This window comes from Mytilus trossulus, chromosome 8, assembly GCF_036588685.1.
Source record: "Mytilus trossulus isolate FHL-02 chromosome 8, PNRI_Mtr1.1.1.hap1, whole genome shotgun sequence".
Classification (NCBI taxonomy): domain Eukaryota; kingdom Metazoa; phylum Mollusca; class Bivalvia; order Mytilida; family Mytilidae; genus Mytilus; species Mytilus trossulus.
In genome coordinates, this window is record NC_086380.1 from 59,607,683 (window position 1) to 59,633,005 (window position 25,323).

The following is a 25,323-nucleotide window of genomic DNA, read 5'->3' on the forward strand; positions in this document are numbered from 1 at the left end:
CAGGCTCAACAAAAATGAGGAAAAAAATCAATAAAAATATTTCTCTTGTTACTATTTTATGATTGTAAGAAAATCTAAGTCCATTTAAAAGTAAATTACAGAAAAAACAGAGTAATCTTTTTACAAACTTTACTTCTGGATACAATCTTATGATCATAAATAAGCTTTTGTTCAAGTTTGGTACAAACCCAGGATAGTTTAAAAAAGTTATTAAAGTTTTAATAACTTTAACCACAGAGTGAATGTAATGGTTCCCCGCAGAAAAACTAAGTCCCATTTAAAAGTAAAATATGGAAAAAATGGATTTATTTATTTACAAAATTTACTTCTGGATACTATCTTATGATCATAAACAAGCTTCTGTCCAAGTTTGGTACAAACCCAGGGTAGTTTAAGAAAGTTATTAAAATTCTAAAAACTTTAACCACAGAGTGAATGAAATGTTTCCCCGCAGAAAAAACTAAGTCCATTTATAGTAAAATACGGAAAAAATGGAATTTCATTTTTACAAAATTTACTTCTGGATACTATCTTATGATCATAAACAAACTTCTGTCCAAGTTTGGTACAAACCCAGGATAGTTGGAGAAAGTTATTAAAATACTAAAAACTTTAACCACAGAGTGAATGTTTTGTTTCCCCGCAGAAAAAACTAAGTTCATTTATAGTAAAATACGAAAAAAATGGAATTTTATTTTTACAAAATTTACTTCTGGATACTATCTTATGATCATAAACAAGCTTCTGTCAAAGTTTGGTAGAAATCCAGTATAGTTTAAGAAAGTTATTCAAATTTCAAAAACTTTAACCACAGAGTGAATATTTGTTGACGCCGCCGACGACGCCGACGACGACGGAATGTAGGATCGCTTAGTCTCGCTTTTTCGACTAAAGTCGAAGGCTCGACAAAAAGACAATTTGAATTCTATGTGACTGTCATAAAAGTAACAGAATCAGCTAGGTATATAAAACAGGGTTAATTCAACATATAAAACAGGTTTAATTCAACATGTTATACCCAAGAAAAAAGCCGTAAGGAATATGACAGTGTTGTCTTTCGTTTGATGTGTTTGAGCGATTGATTTTGCCATTTGATAGGGAAATTTCCATTTAGAATTTCCCTTGGAGTTTTGTATTTTTATAATGTCCCTTCTTTAAGGTAGTATTAAATAAAAACATATCATGATTACATGTCAAAGACATATAAGATGTGGAAGATATGTATACCCTTTTTAAGTATTTTCCAAAGTAGGTTCTTGAAGGGTGCTGTGGCCTGTTGAACTGTTAAATGTTTTGGTAATTCCTGTTATTCTTTTGATGTATTTAGGGTTCATAAACAAAATATATTTTATATAACTATTTTGATATGAGCGTCACTGATGCGTCTTATGTAGACGAAACGCGCGTCTGGCGTACTAAATTATAATCCTGGTACCTTTGATAACTAATTATAACTGATACTATAAGTCAAAAGAGCAGTTGTTAAAATACAAAATAAGTTCCAAATAGTGATATATAAAGGCAGCAGTAGTATACCGCTGTTCAAAACTCATAAATCCATGGACAAAATATAAAATCGGAGTAACAAACCTAAACCGAGGGAAACGCACCAAATATAAGAGGAGAACAACGACACAACACTTAAATGTAACACACACAGAAACGGACCAAGCATCAGACAAAATCCCACGAAAATAACAAATATAACATCAAAACCAAATACATGAAATTGGGATGGACAAGTACCGTGACACGTCTTATCGCAATGTAAATTTACACAAAAAAAAATTGGAGAAAACAAACGACGCAACGTGAAAATGTAACACACACACAAACGAACAATAATATAACAATGGCCATATTCCTGACTTGGTACAGAACATTTTTAAAGGAAAAAAGGGTGGGTAATGGAAATCCTTTTCGATGTATTTAACGTCAAGTGTTAAAGAATGGCGAGAGAAAACAGACTTATCCTTTTACCTTATACTTAAACGGAAAGAAATCTAGAATCTGTTAAATTTGGGTTAATGATCTTTATAAGCTATTAAATTCTTATTTGAAAAGAAAATTGGTGTTTTGGGCAAAATCGTTTACCCTGTATCGTCGGGACAAAAACAAAGGGAGTCCGAACCTTTGACAAATTTCCTTAACCTCACATAAGAATATTCTTAAATCAAAAAGCAACAATACCCTGTCTTGTAGTATTCGGTCGGTAAGATTATATCTCTTCGTTAAAACTTTATAAACGACTCCTAGTCATATCTCTGATATATCAATATTTGAATTGACGAACCCGTTTTTGAAACTGGATACTATTAGAGAGTTTTTTTTTGTAGTTTAATAATAGTTTACTCACAGATTCTTCCTTTGATAACTATATATTCTAACAATAACGTGTGAGGTATTTCGTTTCAAAGTTGGGATAACAATAAAAAAAAATAAAAAAAAATATTGACTTACACATAATGTATCAAATGCTACAGTACCTAACACTGTTTTCCTATGTACTTTCGATGATTAAGAAAGATGAATTCTTACTTTGTCTTTTTCATGATATTGTCAGTTATAATTTGACTTATGTTAAACAAATATTTGGTAAATTAAAAAATACACTGAGGCAGTGGAAATTCATAATATAAGTTTGTAAATATAAACCCTAAATTGGGAAGGTCACATTATATACTGTCTGAGACACGAATGATATTTCATAGTTTATCCAATTATCACAAAGAAGACCTGCTTGGACGAATAAAACGTCTGAGTTGAAATAATTCATGTTTACTTTTTAAAAATGTATTTTAAAAAAGTATTTTTATTCTGCATCTAGGTTTCTGTAAATTCACCTAGTACATACTATACGTATACCTTTTGTTCAAGTAACTCATACAATTTATTGATTGTCCCTCCCTTTTTTGTAGAACAAACTACTATCTAAAGCATCGTCGGGTCGACAAGATGTTCGACAAAGATTTTATCTTAAATTCTAAATCTCATTCTTTCTACAATAAAACGATGGCATCTGGAATTATTATAGTGATGTATGCGAAACAAATACACTAAATAGAGTTTGGAAGATTTAAATCAAACAATCTGTCGATTTGCCGATATAACCTATTTGATTGACCAAAATGGTCGATTTATTGTGTTCTTTGACTCATCTTTAGATTCATGATGTCCAGTCACCCGATAGTCCACATTTCAGTGAGTGCTTGATTTAGGATATCACCAAATGTAGAAATATGTAAAAGAAGATGTGGTATGATTGGCAACGAGACAACTCTCTACAAGAGACCAAATGCCACAGATATTTCAACAACCATAGGTCACTCTACGGTCTTTAACAATGAGCAAGGCCCATACCGGATAGTCAACTATAAAAGGCCTCGGAATGACAAATGTAAAATAATTCAAACGAAAAAACTAACGGCCTTATTTATTTACAAAAAGTAGAAAGTTTGCATAATCTCTACTGTGGATTCATTTATTTCCGTGGTTATCAATTTTTGAGATTGCTGAAAACTTGCATGTTCGTGGATATTTGATTTCGTGGTTTGGTCAATCTCTGTATGCATAACCCATTGAAAATATGTTATTTGTTGAGCATTTGAATTCGTGTTTCAACTGTATCCATGAAATCCACAAATTTGGTATCTAGTGAATTATTATGAATCCACAGTGAGTCCTTTGATATTGACGCATATGGGTGCCTCCAATCTATGATCTATGACAAAAGTTATGATTTGAAGTTTTCAATTGTGTATAAACAATTTTGCAGTAGTAACATACCCTATGTACCATTGTATAGCATTTACATGTACATATTACTATTAAAACGTTACTCTCGTGTATCTTTATGGGATAATTTAAAATTGGACTCGGACTTCTCTTAAACCTAATTACTGTGTGTATTACTTAGTGTTTCTTTATTCTACGTTGGATAGAGGTATAAGGGGAGGATTGAGATCTCAAAACAATGTTTAACCCCAATGCAAGTCAGGAACCTCTGGTCTTTGTTGGTCTTGTATGTTTCTTAATTTTAGTTAATTAACATGTTTTGGAGTTTATAATATGACATCAATTGTAACTGAACTAGTGCACATTTGTATTGAGGGGCCGGCTGACCACTGGGTGCAAGATTTTCTCGCTGCATTTAAGACCCATTGGTAGCCTTTAGCTGTTATTTGCTCTTTTGTCGGCTTGTTTTGTCTTTGACACATTCCCAATATCCATTCTTAATTTTAAACTTAAACAACAGTCGTATGCTCCTGACGCGACCAGTCTCGCTTTTTGTTTAGTTCATATAATTCTATCAGGTTTCATAAGCTTGATTTGGACTTTCTTAATCGACGTATGAAACATGAACATCAATTTTAAACGGTGTCGTCTAGTTCCACTTATTCAATATTATACATAAATGAAGAAAAACCCAAACAAGTTGAGTGTATTATAACCAATATCATGTCTGTTGGAACAATGCATGAAATGCATTATTCTTTAAAGCTTTTAGTTTATCTTTAATGTAACTCAGTGTTCTTACTGAATTAATATTTCTACGGGTAGCTAATTTCGCGATTTTGCTGACTAGAATTGTTGCATGTTTTTGTTTAATTCACACATAGACCGACAAGTTTGCTCTTCACATTTATCTCGATGACTTGCATTCTACGTTACGAAAAGGATAACAAAAAACTTCCTCATGTTAATTTTAACGTACAAATATATGTAACAGATTTAAAAGTGTTTCTTTATTAAGATACCTTTTTTATGTAATCTATTCAAGTTTTGTTCAGTACTCATGCAATTTTGTTCCATATCAGTTGTGGATACTCATAAAGTCTAGAGTGTGTACACAAATGTTACATTTACAACAATCTTTACTTTTTACTTATTCTTAATCACATTATTGGCTATGAAATAGTATTGCTATAATTATAAATGTACTGTTAAAAAACATAGCTTTTTCAAGAATACTTACATTTACCACGATTTGCCCTTAATGCTGATATTTTATTTCTACTGTCGCTCGAGGTAAAATATTAGCATAAAGGGCAATCACGTGGTAAAATTCGTTTAAATTTAAACCCCCATGAATTATTGTTTATTAATTCGAATGTTACTGCTAAGTCATTTGTAGGTGAAAAGCACGTCTTGCGTATTTATTTGTAATCCTGATCCTGGTATTTCTGATGAGTTTAATATATGAATTCATCGTTTAATATTTGAGAAGGGTTTTGTCTGGCTTCAGGGTGATGTTTCCCGTGTTCATACTGATATAATTAATATTATATGTGTATTTATTTTAGAAGGTCCTATTGCTTTGGTGTCCCCCTTTGCATAAATATGACTATAAGAAACATGCAGTACATTTACAAATTCTTATTAACATAACTTTGGTAACAACATTGGATAGGATGTATAGGAAATGTTCTTTTAACCTTCATTTCTACGAAAAGCTATTCCAGCAGGATAACCATATCCGTCATTAAAGCGATTTCCATATAACCACAATCCGAACCTGATTCCCATATAGTTATTGATCCTATGAGCTCCTTCCGTTATGTTATAACTGAATGTAATATACTTTTTACCATGAACAATCTTTTGAAATTTTTTATGAACCTTCATTCCATTACCGTCGATCTCGAATCCACGAATGTCATCTCCATAAAAGGTAATGCTTACAAAACTCGAAAAGTTACTCGGAATAATAAAACTGTAATCAGATTTGTATTGATTAATGCCATATACCGTCATCATGTATGAATCAAAACCGTGAGCCTCATGAGGAAAAACTGTCACAAGAAGATTGCCGATTGACTGAACCACTGATATGTCATTGTGGATAAGGTCATGATACTCCCCCTCATTAAGTTGAGTTTCGTAATGTCTATCTTCATGGTGAACTTTGATTTGACCTTTTCCTGGAGATAATAATCGGACGGTACTTTTTGGTCGCGTTTGGATTATAGGAATAATAAACTCATTATCTAGCTGATTAATAGGTAATATCATTTCTGTTGCATGGTTACAAGCATGATTGTCAACTAGGTTGCATATATTCCCGGAAACAACGCCTATTGGTTTAGATGATGAAACCGCCGTTCCCGAAATATCATAATTATGCGATAATTGTAATGTTTGGAAGGCAGACATTCTTATTTCTATAATTTTACCATTTCCAAACTCTTTTCCATTAAATTGAACTGTCCCTTGCTTCATTTTTAGTTTAACTTTTACATTTGTATATTCGCTTAATGAAACAATTCCAAAAAAACTATTGTAATATCGTTCATTATGTTTCCACACAGTAAAAGATGAAACTATATATTCTGTTGACATGTATTTGATTGGAATTGCTGCATATCCATCAGATGAATGTTTGTGTGTCTGAAAAACATAAACAGTGATAGGGACTGTTGATGTTATATGTATGCCTTTATTTTCTATTCCATCTCTGAGGAAAACTCCTTTCTTTAAGATCATTTCATTTTTTCCTTTAGTAATTGACATGTTACTATTGAAACTATTATATTTGATTGTTACGTTTCCATCGTCGTGTCCATGAATATACAACACTGGTGTTGTAGCAGAGTAACTGAGTGGCTCAGTAAAAATAGCTGCATATTCGTAAAAACCTGCAAATAGAAAAAAAAGGACAACATTATGTGTTCTTTTGTAAGATAAACTACGAAGATAGATGTTCAAATTGTTCAAATGGGACTGTAATAAAAAAAAAAGATGTAAAATAAATCGGAAGTAATTTCTAATTACTAATAGCAACTTAGCAAACAAGTAATGAAGTGCAAAATACAACTCGATAACCCAAATTCGAATGCACCATATACATGATATACATTTCAAACGTTTTTTTCTCTTCGATTGCAGACTTATTTACGCATCTTCTGTATTTTTTGGCATTATATTTCGTTTTTTTATTCTTCAAAAGTTAGAAAATCATTGTAAACACACATTTCACATCTATATCTAGGCATCCAATAAAATAACAAAATGTGAATATAACTTAATTTTGCTGCATCTGCTAACGCTTGATTCTGCAAATAGTCACTGGGCATTACCGTTCATATCTGTTATCATGTTAAAGTCATGAATATACTATTGTTTGCCATTCGTTTGATGCGTATGAGTGTTTAACTTTGCGCAACATTACATCAACAAAAAAGCGTTCAATTCCAAAATATCATTTTAATACTACAACCAAGAAATTTAAAGTTGCATTCATTTTAAAATATATGACTTCCCCGTCAAACAAGGCCATGATCGCACTTTGATCTCTGATAAAAATCAAATGTGACGATCGTAAGGATTGTAGCAAGCCCATGCCGTCCTCATCGTGCTCTTCTTTCACACTGACTACGTTTATACTACGACCATTTCGAGTTTTAATCGTCAATACTGGATCAGAATTCGTATCAGAAGTCCCACTTCACAATACCTTTCCTCGTGCCCCCACAACCACGAGTTCTGGTTGATTTTGGTTTCATGACTGCGTTATTTCAGAGAAATCTACATGTTTATAAGAAATAGAAGGAATTGAACAGCATTTAAAAAAATGGACAGGATGTTGACGTTTGAGCTGAGAACGTAGTTAGATCGCCGTATGGATGTGGTATGAACGACGTATAATTGTGATAAGACCGTGCTATAATCGCAGTATAAGAGTGGTATGATCGTGTCATCAGATATGACATGGTACGGTGGTAGTGAGAACGTGATGAACAATAATAAATCTGCGAAATACTGTTATAGCTATAGTCTATGACAACTTAAACAAGGTGACGTCATATGTCTGATTCCGGTGTCAAATGTCAAAAAGCGGGCATTTTCAGGCTTCTTATCAATCTCCGGCGCAGATATCATATTCTATACTTCGTTCCACTCACTTCAAGTGAAGTATTGCAATGCAGATAGAGAGTTTGAATTAACTCGGAGATTTGCTTGTCATAAGCCTCAGCATGTAATGAAATTATATAACAAAACCATTTTTAGGGGATCAATTTGATGTCTACGTTTATTATTGAAGAAATAATTAAAGGGGTATTAGTGTCAAAATATATATTCACCGGTTTGATTTTTGCATCGGATTTTGGTATGTCTGTTTTATTTCATGGAAAAAGCTAAAACATAAGTTAACTATCAATTGGACATATACATGTATAATTTTTTTTATGGATTGAATCGGTCAACGAAATGGTTCTTCTTTGTGTCACTTTCAATGTTGACATTCTTCTCCTTTTAATTGTTAAAAACGACTTAAACATGCGTAAATATTCTCTAGCTCATGGGTTAAAAATTGAAGGTCCCATGAATAAGGATTCGATAATGTCGAACTGATCACTTGCAAGATTATTTAATTCATTAAGTAAACTCATTCTAAAAAGTTACAAGTTCAACACAGACTGCAATAAGATTAAGAAAGGCAACAGTAGAATACAGCTGGTCAATTTTAGATCTTGGAATATTGTTTTCATTGGTATAAATATTGATTTTGTAATCAGTAAATTAAACCATCCTACGTAGTATTGTTTTACACATATGCACTTCAAATTTATACCTTTTTTGTACTACAAAAGGTCATTTTTTTCTCTGACTAAACTTCTTTTTAATTTAAATTCATTGAATGTATGATGTGTACTGAATAATATTTTTTTCTTATATAGATATAAGAAACTGTGGTATGAGTTCCAATGAGACAACTCTCCATCCAAGTCACAATTTGTAAAAGTAAATAATTATAGGTCATATTATGGTCTTCAACACGGCGTCTTGTCTCACTCGGAAAATCAATCTATCAAGGGCCCCAAAAAAATACAATTGTAAAACACTCCAAACAGGAAAGTCAACGGTCTTACCTATACAAAAAATAAGAAACGAGAAACATTTAAACACAAGATCAACAAACGACAACCACTGAACGTCAGGTATACATGCTTTATTTATTAGTTGTAGGTGTCCTTCCTTGTCTTTTTTAGTTGTTAGGGATGATGTTGGGGTATAAACCCTGCCATCTCCAATCTATCTTTGTACCGATCTGATACATGAAGCGATTTTCCACTTATTTTGTTCTTTTGTTGTGGCGTATCAACATTGTTCTAGTAAAGGGGAGGGTTGATCGCTCACAAACCTTTTTTTACACCAGCACATTCTTTATGTGCCTTCCAATGGTAGGAGCCTGTGGGTTTTTAGTTGATTTCGTTGGTTTATGTCTGTCATGGCTGATTTTTGTAAATTGTTTATTATAAATAAGGGCGTAAGAGTCTTTAGGAAGATATATCACTCGTCTCAGAAAAGTTTTCTATTCTCCTAAAATTCGCCTGTTTAGATGTGAAGAAGCAGACACTTCAAATATCTATTCGACAAAGCAAGAGATCAAACATACGACCCTAGACTATCACATAACAACGATGTCATAGTCATGATGCATTGACAGCATACACTTTGCATGCTTTGGCAGTATGTTGTCGTTTTTGAGTTGTGGATATTTTTTAAACGACTACATAATGTGTTTCCTTTCAATTTTATATATGACGTCGTAAAGTGTAAGTTCGCATCAGCCAGAAGAAGTGTGTTTCTCTTTTTGTTATAATAGTTCAATTTACCTTGTTCCGGGAGGTCATAAATCTGGTTTTGTAAATCTGAAAATTTTAAATTGTTTCGGTATTCCGTTTCCTCATTTCTCTTTTCAATATTTGCCAATTTCTGATGAAGCTGAGCTGAAATAATAATAATAAAAAGCATTTTAAACAAGGGGAAAAGTTAAACTGTAAATAGCATCTAGTTCATTTGTCATAAAATGAATTCAGTATCATCAATTTAAAAACAGATTTCCATTTATTAATGAAATTTTGGACGACTCCGTTAGAAATTTGACCGACTCCGCGAAATATGTTGGTACAACAACTGCAATAAAGATACTGGACACGACAGAATGGGACCACATACTTTAAACGTGTTTGATATTTTGGCCAAAATACCAATGTCCAAAAAGTTATGGAAAACAGATTACTTTTTCAGTATTTTCTAAGTCAAAGGACCATAACACTGTAAAAATCATTCAAACAAAACAGAATTCGAACTTGATCTATTACGTGCATAATTAGTATATCTTACAAAGTTTCAAATCAATTTCTGTAAGCATTTTAAAGAAAATAGATAAAAAAAAATAATGGCTGGAACTTTCTATGACCGATGATTATAACTCAACAAAAAATCATCAGACCGGGACACAATACAAAGTTGATATGTAACTGGCCACAATAAAACTACATGCTAAATATCAAATCACTACCTTCAAGAACGAAGGAAAAGAAGAGTGAAAACTAATGTACCGGACCGACGGACTGACAGACAGATAGATCCAACCGACCGACCGATCAACCAACTGACCATTCAAACGTGAAAACAACCGACGGACAAACCGACAATCAGATCGAAAGACAGGCGGACGGATATACAGACAGACATAATCTTAAGTCACATTCGGCTTTGTCGGTATTAGACTAATAAATATGTATTAAGACGATTCTATCGATTATATATTACTTTTTCATTAGTATTTGAAAATGCATCCTAGGCATTTAATTATAAATAGAACACAACCGCGAAATCGCGGGCATTTAGAGCGTAGTTTAAAGGCATAAGAAACGAGTGACCGGTGAAAAATAATGTTCTTCCAATTCTTGAACCAATGCATTCAAACATCATAAACTTAGTCTTCTGTGCTCGAATTTATCATTTTTTTTGTGTAAATTTCGTATAATTGTCAATTTTCTTTTCAATCGGTCAGCGTTGTTGTGAAAATATGGCAGGTAATTAAAGTTCGTGTTTTGAAGCCGAAGTTTAACGATTGTCACCTGTTTGTCAACAATTGACGAAAAATAAACAAAAAAGCATGGAAATTGAGCACGTGTTTAACATGTAAATTCAGATAATAGTTTATTTTAAGGACATCCATGCGTATTGTGGTCACCGGATTTTTACGAGATGGGTCACACTGAGGTCACCTTGCATACGGAAAATATATCGGGGGAATTGCTTGCTGGAAGGAAGCTATTCAAATAAAGTAAACTTCTTCTAAATATGAATAAATTAAAGAATTTTCTTCAGAAAAAAGTATATGTACATAAGTTTTATAATGAAAACTATCCATTGAGTTATAAAGATCATATGCATTATTTTTTTTTATTTGAGGTTTCTTATGACTTTAAAGTATGTAAAGTGTTGTTGGAAGAATGGTGTAAAATATTGAATAACTGGAGAATTTCAGCAAAAGTATCTCAAGTCATAGGTTCTTGTGGACAGGAAAATGTTTTTTTTTCCCTCCTCCTTCATTTTCAAAATTCCCAATTTTTGGTTTTCTATCAATTTCAATATGAACATAATACATTTAGTATGTTATGAACATTTAAGTCAGGAGCCTGTAATTCGGTGGTTGTCGTTTATTTATGTGTTACATATTTGTTTTTCGTTCATTTTTAAGTACATGAATAAGGCCGCTAGTTTTCTGGTTTGAATTGATTTACATTTGTCAGTTCGGGACCTTTAAAGATGAGTATGCGATATGGGCTTTGCTCGTTGTTGAAGGTCGTAGAGTGACCTATAGTTGTTAATGTCTGTGTCATTTTGGTCTCTTGTGGAGAGTTGTCTCAACATGGCAATCATACCACATCTTCGTTTTTTGTAATCAATGAATTTTGATTTATATTAATGGTTGGAGAATTTCAGAAAAAGTATTAAAAGTTAATATGAATAATTTTAGCGCTCATCTGTATATTATGAACATTCATTACTGTTTGAATATAGTGTATTTACTTTCAATTCTAAGTTTACTAATTGATCCATGGTGGTCATTGATATAGTATACAGACCCTCTCTATTTAATTAACTCTGTGACCGCCGTGGGTGGTAAACTTGAAAATGATAGCAGATAGAATTCTGAAAATACACTTTATTCTTATTTTATGTATGTTCAAAGTATACAGAAAAACGCAAACCGGAAGTCTAATCAGACTTAAAATTTCGTCCAATGACGGGACAATATCCGGATGCCTTTTTCTCGTTTTTCTTCCAAAATAACTCTATCTGAAAAATCATATGAATGGGTGACAAATGCGACTATAGGACACAGAGGCATGTTGATTAATTTATTGTGGAAAGAAGAGAAGCGACACACAAAATAAGGTCTTCTCGTTTAATAGTATAGATGATAACACGATATAGAACTTTTCAACTGAGATTTGCTATTGGTCTTATGTTGTGCTTCTATACCACGGTACCACGTTAGCTAGAGGGTTGAACGTTCCCAAATTTGTTAAAACCCGCTGATTGTCCCAAATCAGGCACAGGAGTCTGTAATTCACTTATTGTTGTTAGTTGTTGTCTATCATATTAGATCTTTGTATATTGTAATAGATTTGTTTATAAATCAGGTCGGTATTTTTTCAGACGTAGTCGGTATAGGTTCGGTTTGTGCCTTTTGAACTTAAGGACGCTTAACTATGGCAACAGAATACGCATGCTCGAAAATCCTTTCTGTGATTAGACAAAATGTTGTCATGGTGGGTGATTTGGTTGTGTTTGAAAAAACGTCTCGTTAATCATATCGTGATGGAAAGCAAGTGAAAAACTATTAATATTTGAACTAGATTTTACAAAGATTTATATTTTTATTAAAATAATTGTTTCATCAATAGCTCTTTGCATCCATGACAGCTGTTTATTCGGGACAATTATATAATTTTTAATGTAAACTTTGTTGTACGAACGTACATGACTTTTAGAACGCACCTACGTATGTGAGATTTCCGCGGGGATTTGGTGAATGTAAACAGAAAGGTTATCGAAATGATAGTTTAAAACATATACTAAAACTTAAATACGTCGGATATCTTTTTTCATGATAGTTCTTGTTTAGTTTGAATTGTATAACGGGGCAATTTATAGTTTAGTATACGATATTGGTAAGGTTCATTGCTGAATGTCGTACGATGATCTGTAGATATTAAATCTACGACATTTGTTCTCTAATTAATACATTGTCAATTATACCACATCTTCTTTTTATGCAAGGTGTAGGATATATTGCACCGTATTTTGATTGTACAAAATGATCGTTATCTTCACCATCATATGCATACTTAACTTTGCTCATCTCAAATTTATACCCTCTTAATGTATGCTATGTATTTTTTTCCTTCAAACACACAATTCACCGGATTTATTATTACATAAGACTAAACGACGGATGCCATATGTGGAGCAGGATCTGCTTTCCCTCCAGGACCACATATGATCATCCCCAGTTTTTTGTGGGGGTCGTCTTGCCTAGTCTTTAGTTTTCTATGTTGTGTCTTGTGTACAATTATTTCTCTGTCTGTCTGTTTGTTTTTTTCCTTTTTAGCCATGACGTTGTCAGTTTATTTTCGATCTATGAGTTTGACTGTTCCTGCGGTATATTTCGGCATGGGACGTTTACGCTTTTTCATAGGACATTTGCGCTTTTTTTGTGGACACTTGCGCTTCAAAACATAGGACATTTGCGCTTTTTAGCTCACCTGGCCCAAAGGGCCAAGTGAGCTTTTCTCATCACTTTGCGTCCGGCGTCCGTCGTCCGTCGTCCGGCGTTAGCTTTTACAAAAATCTTCTCCTCTGAAACTACTGGGCCAAATCAAACCAAACTTGGCCACAATCATCATTGGGGTATCTAGTTTAAAAAATGTGTGGCGTGACCTGGTCAACCAACCAAGATGGCCGCCACGGCTAAAAATAGAACAAACGGGTAAAATACAGTTTTTGGCTTATTACTCAAAAACCAAAGCATTTTGAGGAAATCTGACATGGGGTAAAAATGTTTATCAGGTCAAGATCTATCTGCCCTGAAATTTTCAGATGAATCGGTCAATCGGTTGTTGGGTTGCTGCCCCTGAATTGGTAATTTTGAAGAAATTTTGCTGTTTTTGGTTATTATCTTGAATATTATTATAGTTACAGATAAACTGTAAACAGCAATAATGTTCAGCAAAGTAAGATCTACAAATAAGTCAACATGACCAAAATGGTCAGTTGACCCGTTTAGGAGTTATTGCCCTTTATAGTCAATTTTTAACCATTTTTCGTAAATTAAAGTAATCTTTTACAAAAATCTTCTCCTCTGAAACTACTGGAAACTACTGGGCCACAACCATACAAGTGATTGACCTCGGACCTTCCAATTTGAGTTCACTGACCCATGACCTTGAAATTGAGGTCCTTTGCTTTAAATTTGTTTTTGTTCATTATAAAACAATTAAATCTTCTAAATATACCTATATTTAATCTTATTTTTCTATATCAGTTGAGGTACCAAATTACATCAACAAGGAGTGACCCTTTCTAACTTTTTTTTCTAAATTCCATTCTAATTATCGAGGTGGAAAGACCTTCAATTGTTCTCTGAAGAATTGGTTTTTAATATATGTTATAGTTCTTCTTATTTACCTAGTTCTGTTAAAATCTTTAAATTAACATTTTCCTGCAGTTGTGTGTTATTTATCTCTTCAGCATTTGCCAATTGTGTTTCAAGTAAATCCGATTTCTGCTGTTGCTGAGCTGAAATAAGAAAGAAAAAATCCGTTTAAAATATTGGAAAGTGTGCAACTAAAATATCATGTAATTTATTCACCAATATAATTTCACTATCAGTAAATATAACATGTATAAATTAAATTACAATTTAACTATTTTTTGGAAATGCTGAACACCAAGAAAATAAATCATATAGCAGTCTAAGTGTCTCAATTGTTAGTTTTAGATGCATATATGCTGTTTTAGTCATATCTCGAGGTATAAATATACAGCTGCCCAATGAGCGCATGATATGCTCTTCGTCTTGTGTGAGAAATGTTATGCAGTAATCATAAATAGTTTCTGAGATACGTCGCGACATGTGAAAAAAAAACTTATATTACAAAAAACTCAATAACTCTAAAATAAATTTTGAACCATCATCCAAAAATATACAGATCTTAAGATTAATATAACTAAGAGGTGTGAAAAGTTTTGAGCAATATGGTTTTTAAGATACAATGCATTATGTGAAAACCCCTTTCTTTTTTACAAACAAGAGTGCACACGTTGAAATTTCTCACCTTCTTTAATAATCATTGATAGTATGTTGATATTCCCAAACATAAAGCTTTATTACAACTGTCAAATAAACATAACATTAACCTAGAAAACTAAACTTTGACCAATGAACGATGAAAATGAGGTCAAGGTCAACTGACATATAAATCATAAAATATTTCCATATAACAAATATAGATGATCTATGACATAAAGTATCAGAAGAAAAAACAACTAAAAAACTTAACTTTGACCACTGAACCATGAAAATGAGGTCAAGGTCAGATGGCACGTACAGCTAAATATGATCACCATACATTCATTTTTAAAACACCAAATAGAGTATACAGTACTAGAAAAACAGACAAAAACAACTTAACTATTACCACTGAAACATGACAATGAGGTCAAGGTCAGATGACACCTGCCAGTTGGACATGTACACCTAACAATCCTTCCATACACCGAATATACTACTTCTATTGCTTTTGGTATCTGAGATACGAACTTGAACACCAAACCTTAACCTTGTTCACTGATCCATGAAATGAGGTCGAGGTTAAGTGAAAACGGTCTGATGGGCATGAGGACCTTGCAAGGTACGCACATACCAAATATAGTTATCCTATTACTTATAATAAGAGAGAATTTATCATTACAAAAAATCGTAACTTTTTTTTCAAGTAGTCACTGAACCATGAAAATGAGGTCAAGGACATATGACATGTGACTGATGGAAACTTCGTAACATGATGTATCTATATACAAAGTATGAAGCATCAAGGTCTTCCACCTTTAAAAAAATATGCTAACGCCGCCGCCGCCGCCGCCGTAGCCGCGCCCGCCGGATCACTACCCCTATGTCGAACTTTCTGTGACAAAACTCGCAGGCTCGACAAAAACTCAATGACTCCAAAATAAAATTTTGAATCATCACCAAAAAGGTATACAGATCTTTAGATTAATATACATGTAACTCAAAAGTTATGAGATATGGCGCGACATGTGAAAACACCCCCCTTTTTGACAAAAAAACTCAATAACTCTAAAATAAAATTTTGAATCATCACCAAAAAGTATACAGATCTTTGATTAATATCATTAAGAAGTGTGTGAAATCTGTGAAGTTTGAAGCAATAATCAGAAATCGTTTTTGAGATACATCGCGACATGTGAAAATTCACATCTCTGTTTTAGCTATACAGTCCTGTAACTCAAAATGTTTAAATTCACCAAAAAGTATGCAGATCGTTTGACCACCATAAGAAACAACTATATTAAGTTTCATGAAATTTGGATAAGCGGTTCTCAAGTTACGGTGCGACATGTGGACGCCGAATAAACAGACAGACATGCAGACAAATGGACATACAGACAAACGGACAGTCAGACGCCAGACATTTGTATATCATAATACGTTGACGGGCGTATATAAATGAGATGTAGTATGTTTGACAATGAACTTTCAGATTGAAAGCAAAATACCCTTATTTTTAGAGCCACGTGTAAAAAATAAACCTTGGTTTACTTTAAAAACATTTCATTTAAAAAAGCATGTACCTTACACAATTAAACAAATAACTACATATAACAAAAGTATTACATTAATACTAATATTGAATACCGTGTTGGTGATAACATATCAATGACCGCTGTGGATGGTCAACTTGGAATTGATAGTATGTAAATAGCAAATACATGTTATTTCCAGTATACATGGTATATGTATGATCATATTGTACTGTGTAATACACGAAAATAATTGAAATTAACGTAAATCAAAAAAATTACAAATTTCAGAAACTGAAGGGGGAGGGCAAAACAAAATAGTCCTGTCCCCAAGTACCTATTATATACAAAATGAAATATAAGTGTACATCATTAAGTATACAATGCATGCAAAATAACACCGTACGCGACGTCGAAGGGATTCGGAAAAAAAGCTTTCCTTATAATAATCCGTCTCCCTGTAAAGTATTGGTTCGCCGTTCACCATGTTCACCTACATGTATGCTATTGGTACGTCTTAATATTTTCTTTTTAGAAGATAAGGTAACATAACTGCCCTTAATAGGTAGCAAGATGTTGCTGAAACATACATTTTAATATATAAATATGAAATTAAAAAAAATAACATGTTTTTGCTTTCAATTTAAAAGTTGCTATACGCAATCGAATACCAATTTTCAATTTAACCATGTTGACTGTTTAATAATACAAAATGGTTTTTTTTTTACAGAATTTTGATTTGTGTTGGCTCTTTTATATGAATGTAATAGACAACAAAACCAACTTCGGAATCAGATAACAAAAATTATTTTAGATTGATATTTTCCTTTTTATAAATATAAAAAAGGAGATGTGGTATGATTGCCAATGAGACAACTCTCTACAAGATACCAAATGAAACAGAAATTAACAGCTATAGGTCACCGTACGGCCTTCAACAATGAGCAAAGCCCCTACCACATAGTCAGCTGTAAAAGGCCCGAAATGACAATGTTAAACAAATCAAACAAGAAAACTAACGGCCTTATTTGTGTATAAAAAATGAATGGAAAAAATGTTGTAACACATATATCGACAGAATAATTTGACATACAGAGTATCTTATATTCAAAATAAAATAATTGGGCGTTTTTCGAAAATGTTATATATGCATTTATAACTTATTGACTTGGACCTAAAGGAAAAGTAACATGTACGCTTCTGCGATAATCTAATTACAAAAGTTTGAAAATGTATATAAATGAATAGGACTTCTATTAAAATCGATGATAAGTGACCACTACTGTCTTACACAGTTTACAATAGAATCGAGTTTAAATTCGACACAACAGTCCAGAAAATAAGGAAAACTTATGGAATGAAGTTTACTCTGCTTATTTTGAGCTTTTGCTACATAGCTGAAATCCAACATTGGCTCTCACTATAGCTATTAGACAAATCTTAACATAGAAACCTACGAAAAAGACTTAGAAAATGCTCGAAAACATCTAGGGGAGTCACCAACATACTTTAATTTCCTGTGAAAAGATTTTAAAACAATAAAATATCATATAATATACTCGTATTACAATAAAGTACTTCCAAGGGCTAACTAACTATAACATTTATCAAACAAGTACTATCCACACTGATCTGTGTCCACACTTGTAATGAATAGTCAACGTTCAATTTTGTATTAACTAATAATTACATTAGATGTATGTTTCATTACAATACGTTTTTCTGATTGGCTACACTGCAATTTCGCGTTATTCCTTTATCAACCTCATTGCACTATAAACTTAAATATTCATGATGACACGAGGTCCAACAATAAAGTGCACAGGCTAATAATATAAAAATCGTGTTTTCATGGTTCTAGCTAAAAATTATAATTATAAGAATTGAATGCTTCGATTTGTAACTCCAAAAGGGTTGTAAAAGCTTTGACCGTGCACACATTTTAAGAATTAAGCGCGGACGCGCCTCATACAAAATGTGCTTCTGTCAACGCTTTTAGACCTCAAAGAAGTTACAAAAAGAAGCATTCAATTCTTAAGTGAACTTACCTCTTGAATTTATGGCATTTAAACTAGCATTTAGGTCGTCTAGCCTTGAGCTGTGTCCCCCTAATCTAATTGAATGCTGTTCCAGTTGTTCTGCTAGTTCAGATTGCATGATTTCCACATTGTTGGTTAAATTCTTCACTTTTCCAACTAGGTTTTTGTTCACAGTATTGACAATTTTAGTAAAATTCGTAATGTTTTCAAGAATATCATGCGATATTTTTTCCTCCATTTCTCTCCTTAATGTCGCAACGTCCTGTTGAAGCACAGTAAATTGGTGCCGGTTATCTTTAATATGTTTGTCGATCTTCTTTTGTACTTCTGACTGCACGAAAACCACATTTCTACTTAAATTATTCATCTTTTTATCGAGATTCGATTTCAGGGTATTTACAAGCTTGGTCAAATCCTCCTTATGTTCAAGAATTTCATGTGAAATGGTATCTTCCGTGTCCTTTCTCAATGACACAATGTCCTGGTTAACTACCGTGAATTGGTTACTGAGATCTTCAATATGTTTGTCAATCTTGTGTTGTAAGGTTTCTAGCTGACCATTTACATTCCTCTGACTGGAAACAGCATATTTTTCTAGTTCTTCTTTTATTTTGCATTGTGTAGTTGAATTTATAATCTCCCGTAATGGGATTTCGATAGACCGGACAATATGCGAACTTATATTTCTTGTATCAACTATTGCAACAAGTGGTGCGTTTTGATTGTCCAGTATCGGGGCAACAAACTTCTCTAAATACTGACATTTGCACGAATATATTATCCAATTGAAATACAATATAGACAAATATTTCTGACTAAACATTTTAGATTATAGTGAAAGTGGTTACTAGTATTAAACTTTAATTCCAATAACTTGAAAAGTCAAAGAAAATTATCTGTTGCATAACACTGTTTGCTGTATAATGCCTAGTTCTTTAACGATTAGATTTTAAATAATTACCAAAATAATGATTAAATTTACGAATGTCAGACTCAAGATAAAGGATACAAGATTAGTTCACCTGTTTATATTTTTGTCGGTCATCAGTCTCAATTTAAAAAAAACTTTAAAAAAAACAAATTCTTGGCGGATGGCAGATATAAGATAAACATATTTCTAAAGATAACTTATAAATTTATTGTGTATATATATCACAGCTGTTACTGATAAGAAGCTGTGCAATTTGTTTTTAGATAGTTTCAAATAGACATACTGATTTGTCGACGCAATAAAGTAGTTGAATGCATTTTCACTGTTTATAATCTCATGTCCGCCCTTTGTATCACTAAGTAAATTGTTTTGAAATGCATTCCTTGAACATGTAAACAAATGAACAGTTTCTACAGAAACTTGGAGTGCAACTAAAACAAATCGATGCAACCAATATTTTTTAACAGCATATTAATTAAATATTTATTTCAAATATTGGCTTGATACAATATCACTGGTGTCAGTCGGTTTAACTTTCGATGTGAAGTGTTGAATTAAAAATAATAATAACTTTAAAGTTCATTCTTATCAAAATAGCTACAGGTTTGAACCAGTTGCAGGTATATAAAATGGTAAAAGAAATATTGATAACTGATAACTAGTATTAAGTCTAATGGTCACGCATTATCTTTCACGATCAAGATAATGCGTTGCCTGATCTTTCACGATCAAGTTTGATGAAAAGTCAACAAATTTCAAAGTTTTCGTAAACAAATTAATACTTTAAACGAAAGAGCATACTTTAATTTGATGGTACTATCACATCCACCAAAGATTGAATTTCAAATATCATGATATATTGAAATATGTCCATTATAGGTAGAAATAGCGTGTTTTTTCTATTTTTTTCCATAGACATGCATTGCGCCTTTACTGTACTGAAATTTTCTTTATCTTATTGCACATCTATGTTGAGGAAGTTCAACCATAGTGACAGACTTGTTTTTTTTTACGGATTTGTTCAGCGTTTTGAAAATTAAGCGATTTTTCACAAATTCTGACCTAGAATTTACATTAAAATTCTTTCACGATCCGGTACCACATCTTCGCCCGAGATTGAAGTGACGTGATATGAATGGATATATTGTCAACACCTCAGATTAAAGTGGTGTGATAGGAACAGATATATGATCTCTAAGCCGGAGATAGAAGTGGTGTGATAGGAAAAGATATATGATCTCTAAGCCGGAGATTGAAGTGGTGTGATAGGAACAGATATATGATCTCTAAGCCGGAGATTGAAGTGGTGTGATAGGAACAGATATATGATCTCTAAGCCGGAGATTGAAGTGGTGTGATAGGAAAAGATATATGATCTCTAAGCCGGAGATTGAAGTGGTGTGATAGGAACAGATATATGATCTCTAAGCCGGAGATTGAAGTGGTGTGATAGGAACAGATATATGATCTCAACGCCCGAGATTGAAGTGGTGTGATAGGAACAGATATGATCTCAACGCCCGAGGTTGAAGTGGTGTGATAGGAACAGATAAGATATCAACGCCCGAGATTGAAGTGGTGTGATAGGAACAGATATATGATCTCTAAGCCGGAGATTAAAGTGGTGTGATAGGAACAGATATGATCTCAACGCCCGAGGTTGAAGTGGTGTGATAGGAACAGATATATGATCTCTAAGCCGGAGATTAAAGTGGTGTGATAGGAACAGATATATGATCTCTAAGCCGGAGATTGAAGTGGTGTGATAGGAACAGATATATGATCTCTAAGCCGGAGATTGAAGTGGTGTGATAGGAACAGATATATGATCTCTAAGCCGGAGATTGAAGTGGTGTGATAGGAACATATATATAATCTCTAAGCCGGAGATTGAAGTGGTGTGATATGAACAGATATATGATCTCAACGCCCGAGATTGAAGTGGTGTGATAGGAACAGATATGATCTCAACGCCCGAGATTGAAGTGGTGTGATAGGAACATATATATGATCTCTAAGCCGGAGATTGAAGTGGTGTGATAGGAACAGATATATAATCTCTAAGCTGGAGATTAAAGTGGTGTGATAGGAACAGATATGATCTCAACGCCCGAGATTGAAGTGGTGTGATAGGAACAGATATATGATCTCTAAGCCGGAGATTGAAGTGGTGTGATAGGAACAGATATGATCTCAACGCCCGAGATTGAAGTGGTGTGATAGGAACAGATATGATCTCAACGCCCGAGATTGAAGTGGTGTGATAGGAACAGATATGATCTCAACGCCCGAGATTGAAGTGGTGTGATAGGAACAGATATGATCTCAACGCCCGAGATTGAAGTGGTGTGATAGGAACAGATATGATCTCAACGCCCGAGATTGAAGTGGTGTGATAGGAACAGATATGATCTCAACGCCCGAGATTGAAGTGGTGTGATAGGAAGATATGATCTCAACGCCCGAGATTGAAGTGGTGTGATAGGAACAGATATATGATCTCTAAGCCAGAGATTAAAGTGGTGTGATAGGAACAGATATGATCTCAACGCCCGAGATTGAAGTGGTGTGATAGGAACAGATATGATCTCAACGCCCGAGATTGAAGTGGTGTGATAGGAACAGATATGATCTCAACGCCCGAGATTAAAGTGGTGTGATAGGAACAGATATGATCTCAACGCCTGAGATTGAAGTGGTGTGATAGGAACAGATATGATCTCAACGCCCGAGATTGAAGTGGTGTGATAGGAACAGATATGATCTCAACGCCCGAGATTGAAGTGGTGTGATAGGAACAGATATGATCTCTGCACCAAAGGGTGAATACTAGTAGTTAATTCTGAATAATGAAGAAGTGTTCATCATTTATCATTTAATTTTTAGGAATGAATACATATAATTTAATAGTTTATTTAACAGAGGGACGAAATATACACGAGGGACAGTCAAACTCATAGATCGAAAAAAAAAACGGACAACGTCACAGCTAAAAAACAAAAAGACAAACAGACAAATAATAGAACTCAATACACAACATAGAAAACTAAAGACTTAGCAACACGAACCCCACCAACTACGAGTGATCTCAAGTGCTATCGAAGGGTAAGCAGATTCTGCTCTACATGTGGCACACGTCGTGTTGCTCATGTTATTACAAACCCGGTCTGTTATAGTCTAATTCGGTAGAACATATTCGTGAAAAGGGAACGGGATTGTAGTTATACGTCACCAGGAACATATCCGTGATCATCTGTGAAACTGTTCCATAACGGTCAACCAACTCTTAATGGCGTCCGTAAAATTTCCGATGGGATGATTTCAACTTCATCATTTGAAACTTTTGGTTTAAAAGTCTTCTTTTGAGCAGCTAGATGGCGTGAATTGTCCCGATTTTTTAATAAAAACATTTGGTGACAGATAAAAAAGAATTGCCAATGAAACAATTCTCCAAATGACAAAGAAATTAACAGCCAGGTTTGTCTGTTAAATTTATTAATAACAGTTTTCTTAGTATGTACTAGCTGTGCATTTGTACTAATGTGAAGAATAACTCGTACAAAGCCTTCTCAAATGAAAAAAAGAAAAAAAAACGTTTTTCTCGGCTGATATGAATGTCACAGGCAAGGTGACTACAAATTCTGCTAAGCCAGCGTGAAATAGACAAGGATACTGAAAACATCGAAAGATCTGTTCGAGTGCATAATATTTTCGTATAAATATTACACAAGTTAACAATAGAAAACGAGACCGTGAAACGCCTATGAACTTCACCAGAAAACGACAACCACTGATCGTGATGTAAAAATAGCAGTTAAACATCTTTCGTACGGTTTTCTATTGGAGCAATATGTAATTGACTACTATAGTTCAAACTATGAAAGTAAAAAAAACTGATAAAACCAAATGCTTAAACAACAAAGAAGTGAAAACCAATTGCCATACGCTAAAAATTTGGCACATGTAGCGTGCCAAGATAAAGTGTTGTTAAATATGACTTGGTGCACAAAGTTTGAATATCTATGAGATGGCACCCCATATTCCCCCTTTTTTCAACCCGGTACAGTGGTGTAACAATATTTGTGGGTTTTCAGTTTTATCATTTGTCTTAGCAAGCCTGTAATTGGATGGTTAGTTTTACCGTGATAGGTCTAGGTGAACACAATTGTGATGTTTAGTTTTATCATTGGTCTTAGGTAGACTGAATTGTGATGTTGTGTTTTATCATTGGTCTTAGGTAGACTGAATTGTGATGTTGTGTTTTATCATTGGTCTTAGGTAGACTGAATTCTAATGTTTCGTTCTATCATTGGTCTTAGGTAGACTGAATTGTGATGTTTAGTTCTATCATTGGTCTTAGGTAGACTGAATTGTGATGTTTAGTTTTGTCATTGGTTCATAGGTAGACTGAATTGTGATGTTTAGTTCTATCATTGGTCTTAGATAGACTGAATTGTGATGTTAAGTTCTATCATTGGTCTTAGATAGACTAAATTGTGATGTTGTGTTTTATCATTGGTCTTAGGTAGACTGAATTCTAATGTTTCGTTCTATCATTGGTCTTAGGTAGACTGAATTGTGATGTTTAGTTCTATCATTGGTCTTAGGTAGACTGAATTGTGATGTTTAGTTCTATCATTGGTCTTAGGTAGACTGAATTGTGATGTTTAGTTTTGTCATTGGTTCATAGGTAGACTGAATTGTGATGTTTAGTTCTATCATTGGTCTTAGATAGACTGAATTGTGATGTTAAGTTCTATCATTGGTCTTAGATAGACTAAATTGTGATGTTGTGTTTTATCATTGGTCTTAGGTAGACTGAATTCTAATGTTTCGTTCTATCATTGGTCTTAGGTAGACTGAATTGTGATGTTTAGTTCTATCATTGGTCTTAGGTAGACTGAATTGTGATGTTTAGTTCTATCATTGGTCTTAGGTAGACTGAATTGTGATGTTTAGTTTTGTCATTGGTTCATAGGTAGACTGAATTGTGATGTTTAGTTCTATCATTGGTCTTAGATAGACTGAATTGTGATGTTAAGTTCTATCATTGGTCTTAGATAGACTAAATTGTGATGTTGTGTTTTATCATTGGTCTTAGGTAGACTGAATTCTAATGTTTCGTTCTATCATTGGTCTTAGGTAGACTGAATTGTGATGTTTAGTTCTATCATTGGTCTTAGGTAGAATTAAATTGTGATGTTGTGTTTTATCATTGGTCTTAGGTAGAGTGAATTGTGATATTTAGTTCTATCTATGGTGTTAGGTAGACTAAATTGTGATGTTAAGTTATATCATTGGTCTTAGATAGACTAAATTGTGATGTTTAGTTTTATCATTGGTCTTAGGTAGACTGAATTCTAATGTTTCGTTCTATCATTGGTCTTAGGTAGAGTGAAGTGTGATGTTTAGTTCTATCATTGGTCTTAGATAGACTCAATTGTGATGTTTAGTTCTAGCATTGGTCTTAGGTAGACTAAATTGTGATGTTAAGTTATATCATTGGTCTTAGGTAGACTCAATTGTGATGTTTAGTTCTAGCATTGGTCTTAGGTAGACTAAATTGTGATGTTTAGTTCTATCATTGGTCTTAGGTAGACTCAATTGTGATGTTTAGTTCTAGCATTGGTCTTAGGTAGACTAAATTGTGATGTTTAGTTCTATCATTTGTCTTAGGTAGACTCAATTGTGATGTTTAGTTTTGTCATTGGTCTTAGATAGACT

General features: G+C 33.4%; 1 protein-coding gene across 1 annotated transcript; it reads right to left on the minus strand.

The window, feature by feature from the left end:
• Positions 1-5,148: 5,148 nt before the first annotated feature.
• LOC134727823 (uncharacterized) lies at positions 5,149-19,491 on the minus strand. Its single transcript, XM_063592214.1, has 4 exons — positions 18,678-19,491; positions 14,494-14,604; positions 9,618-9,731; positions 5,149-6,635 (listed from the first exon to the last, which is right to left on the minus strand). The coding sequence occupies exons 1-4, from the start codon at positions 19,489-19,491 to the stop codon at positions 5,431-5,433; spliced, it is 2,244 nt and encodes a 747-aa protein (XP_063448284.1). The 3' UTR covers positions 5,149-5,430.
• Positions 19,492-25,323: the final 5,832 nt, after the last annotated feature.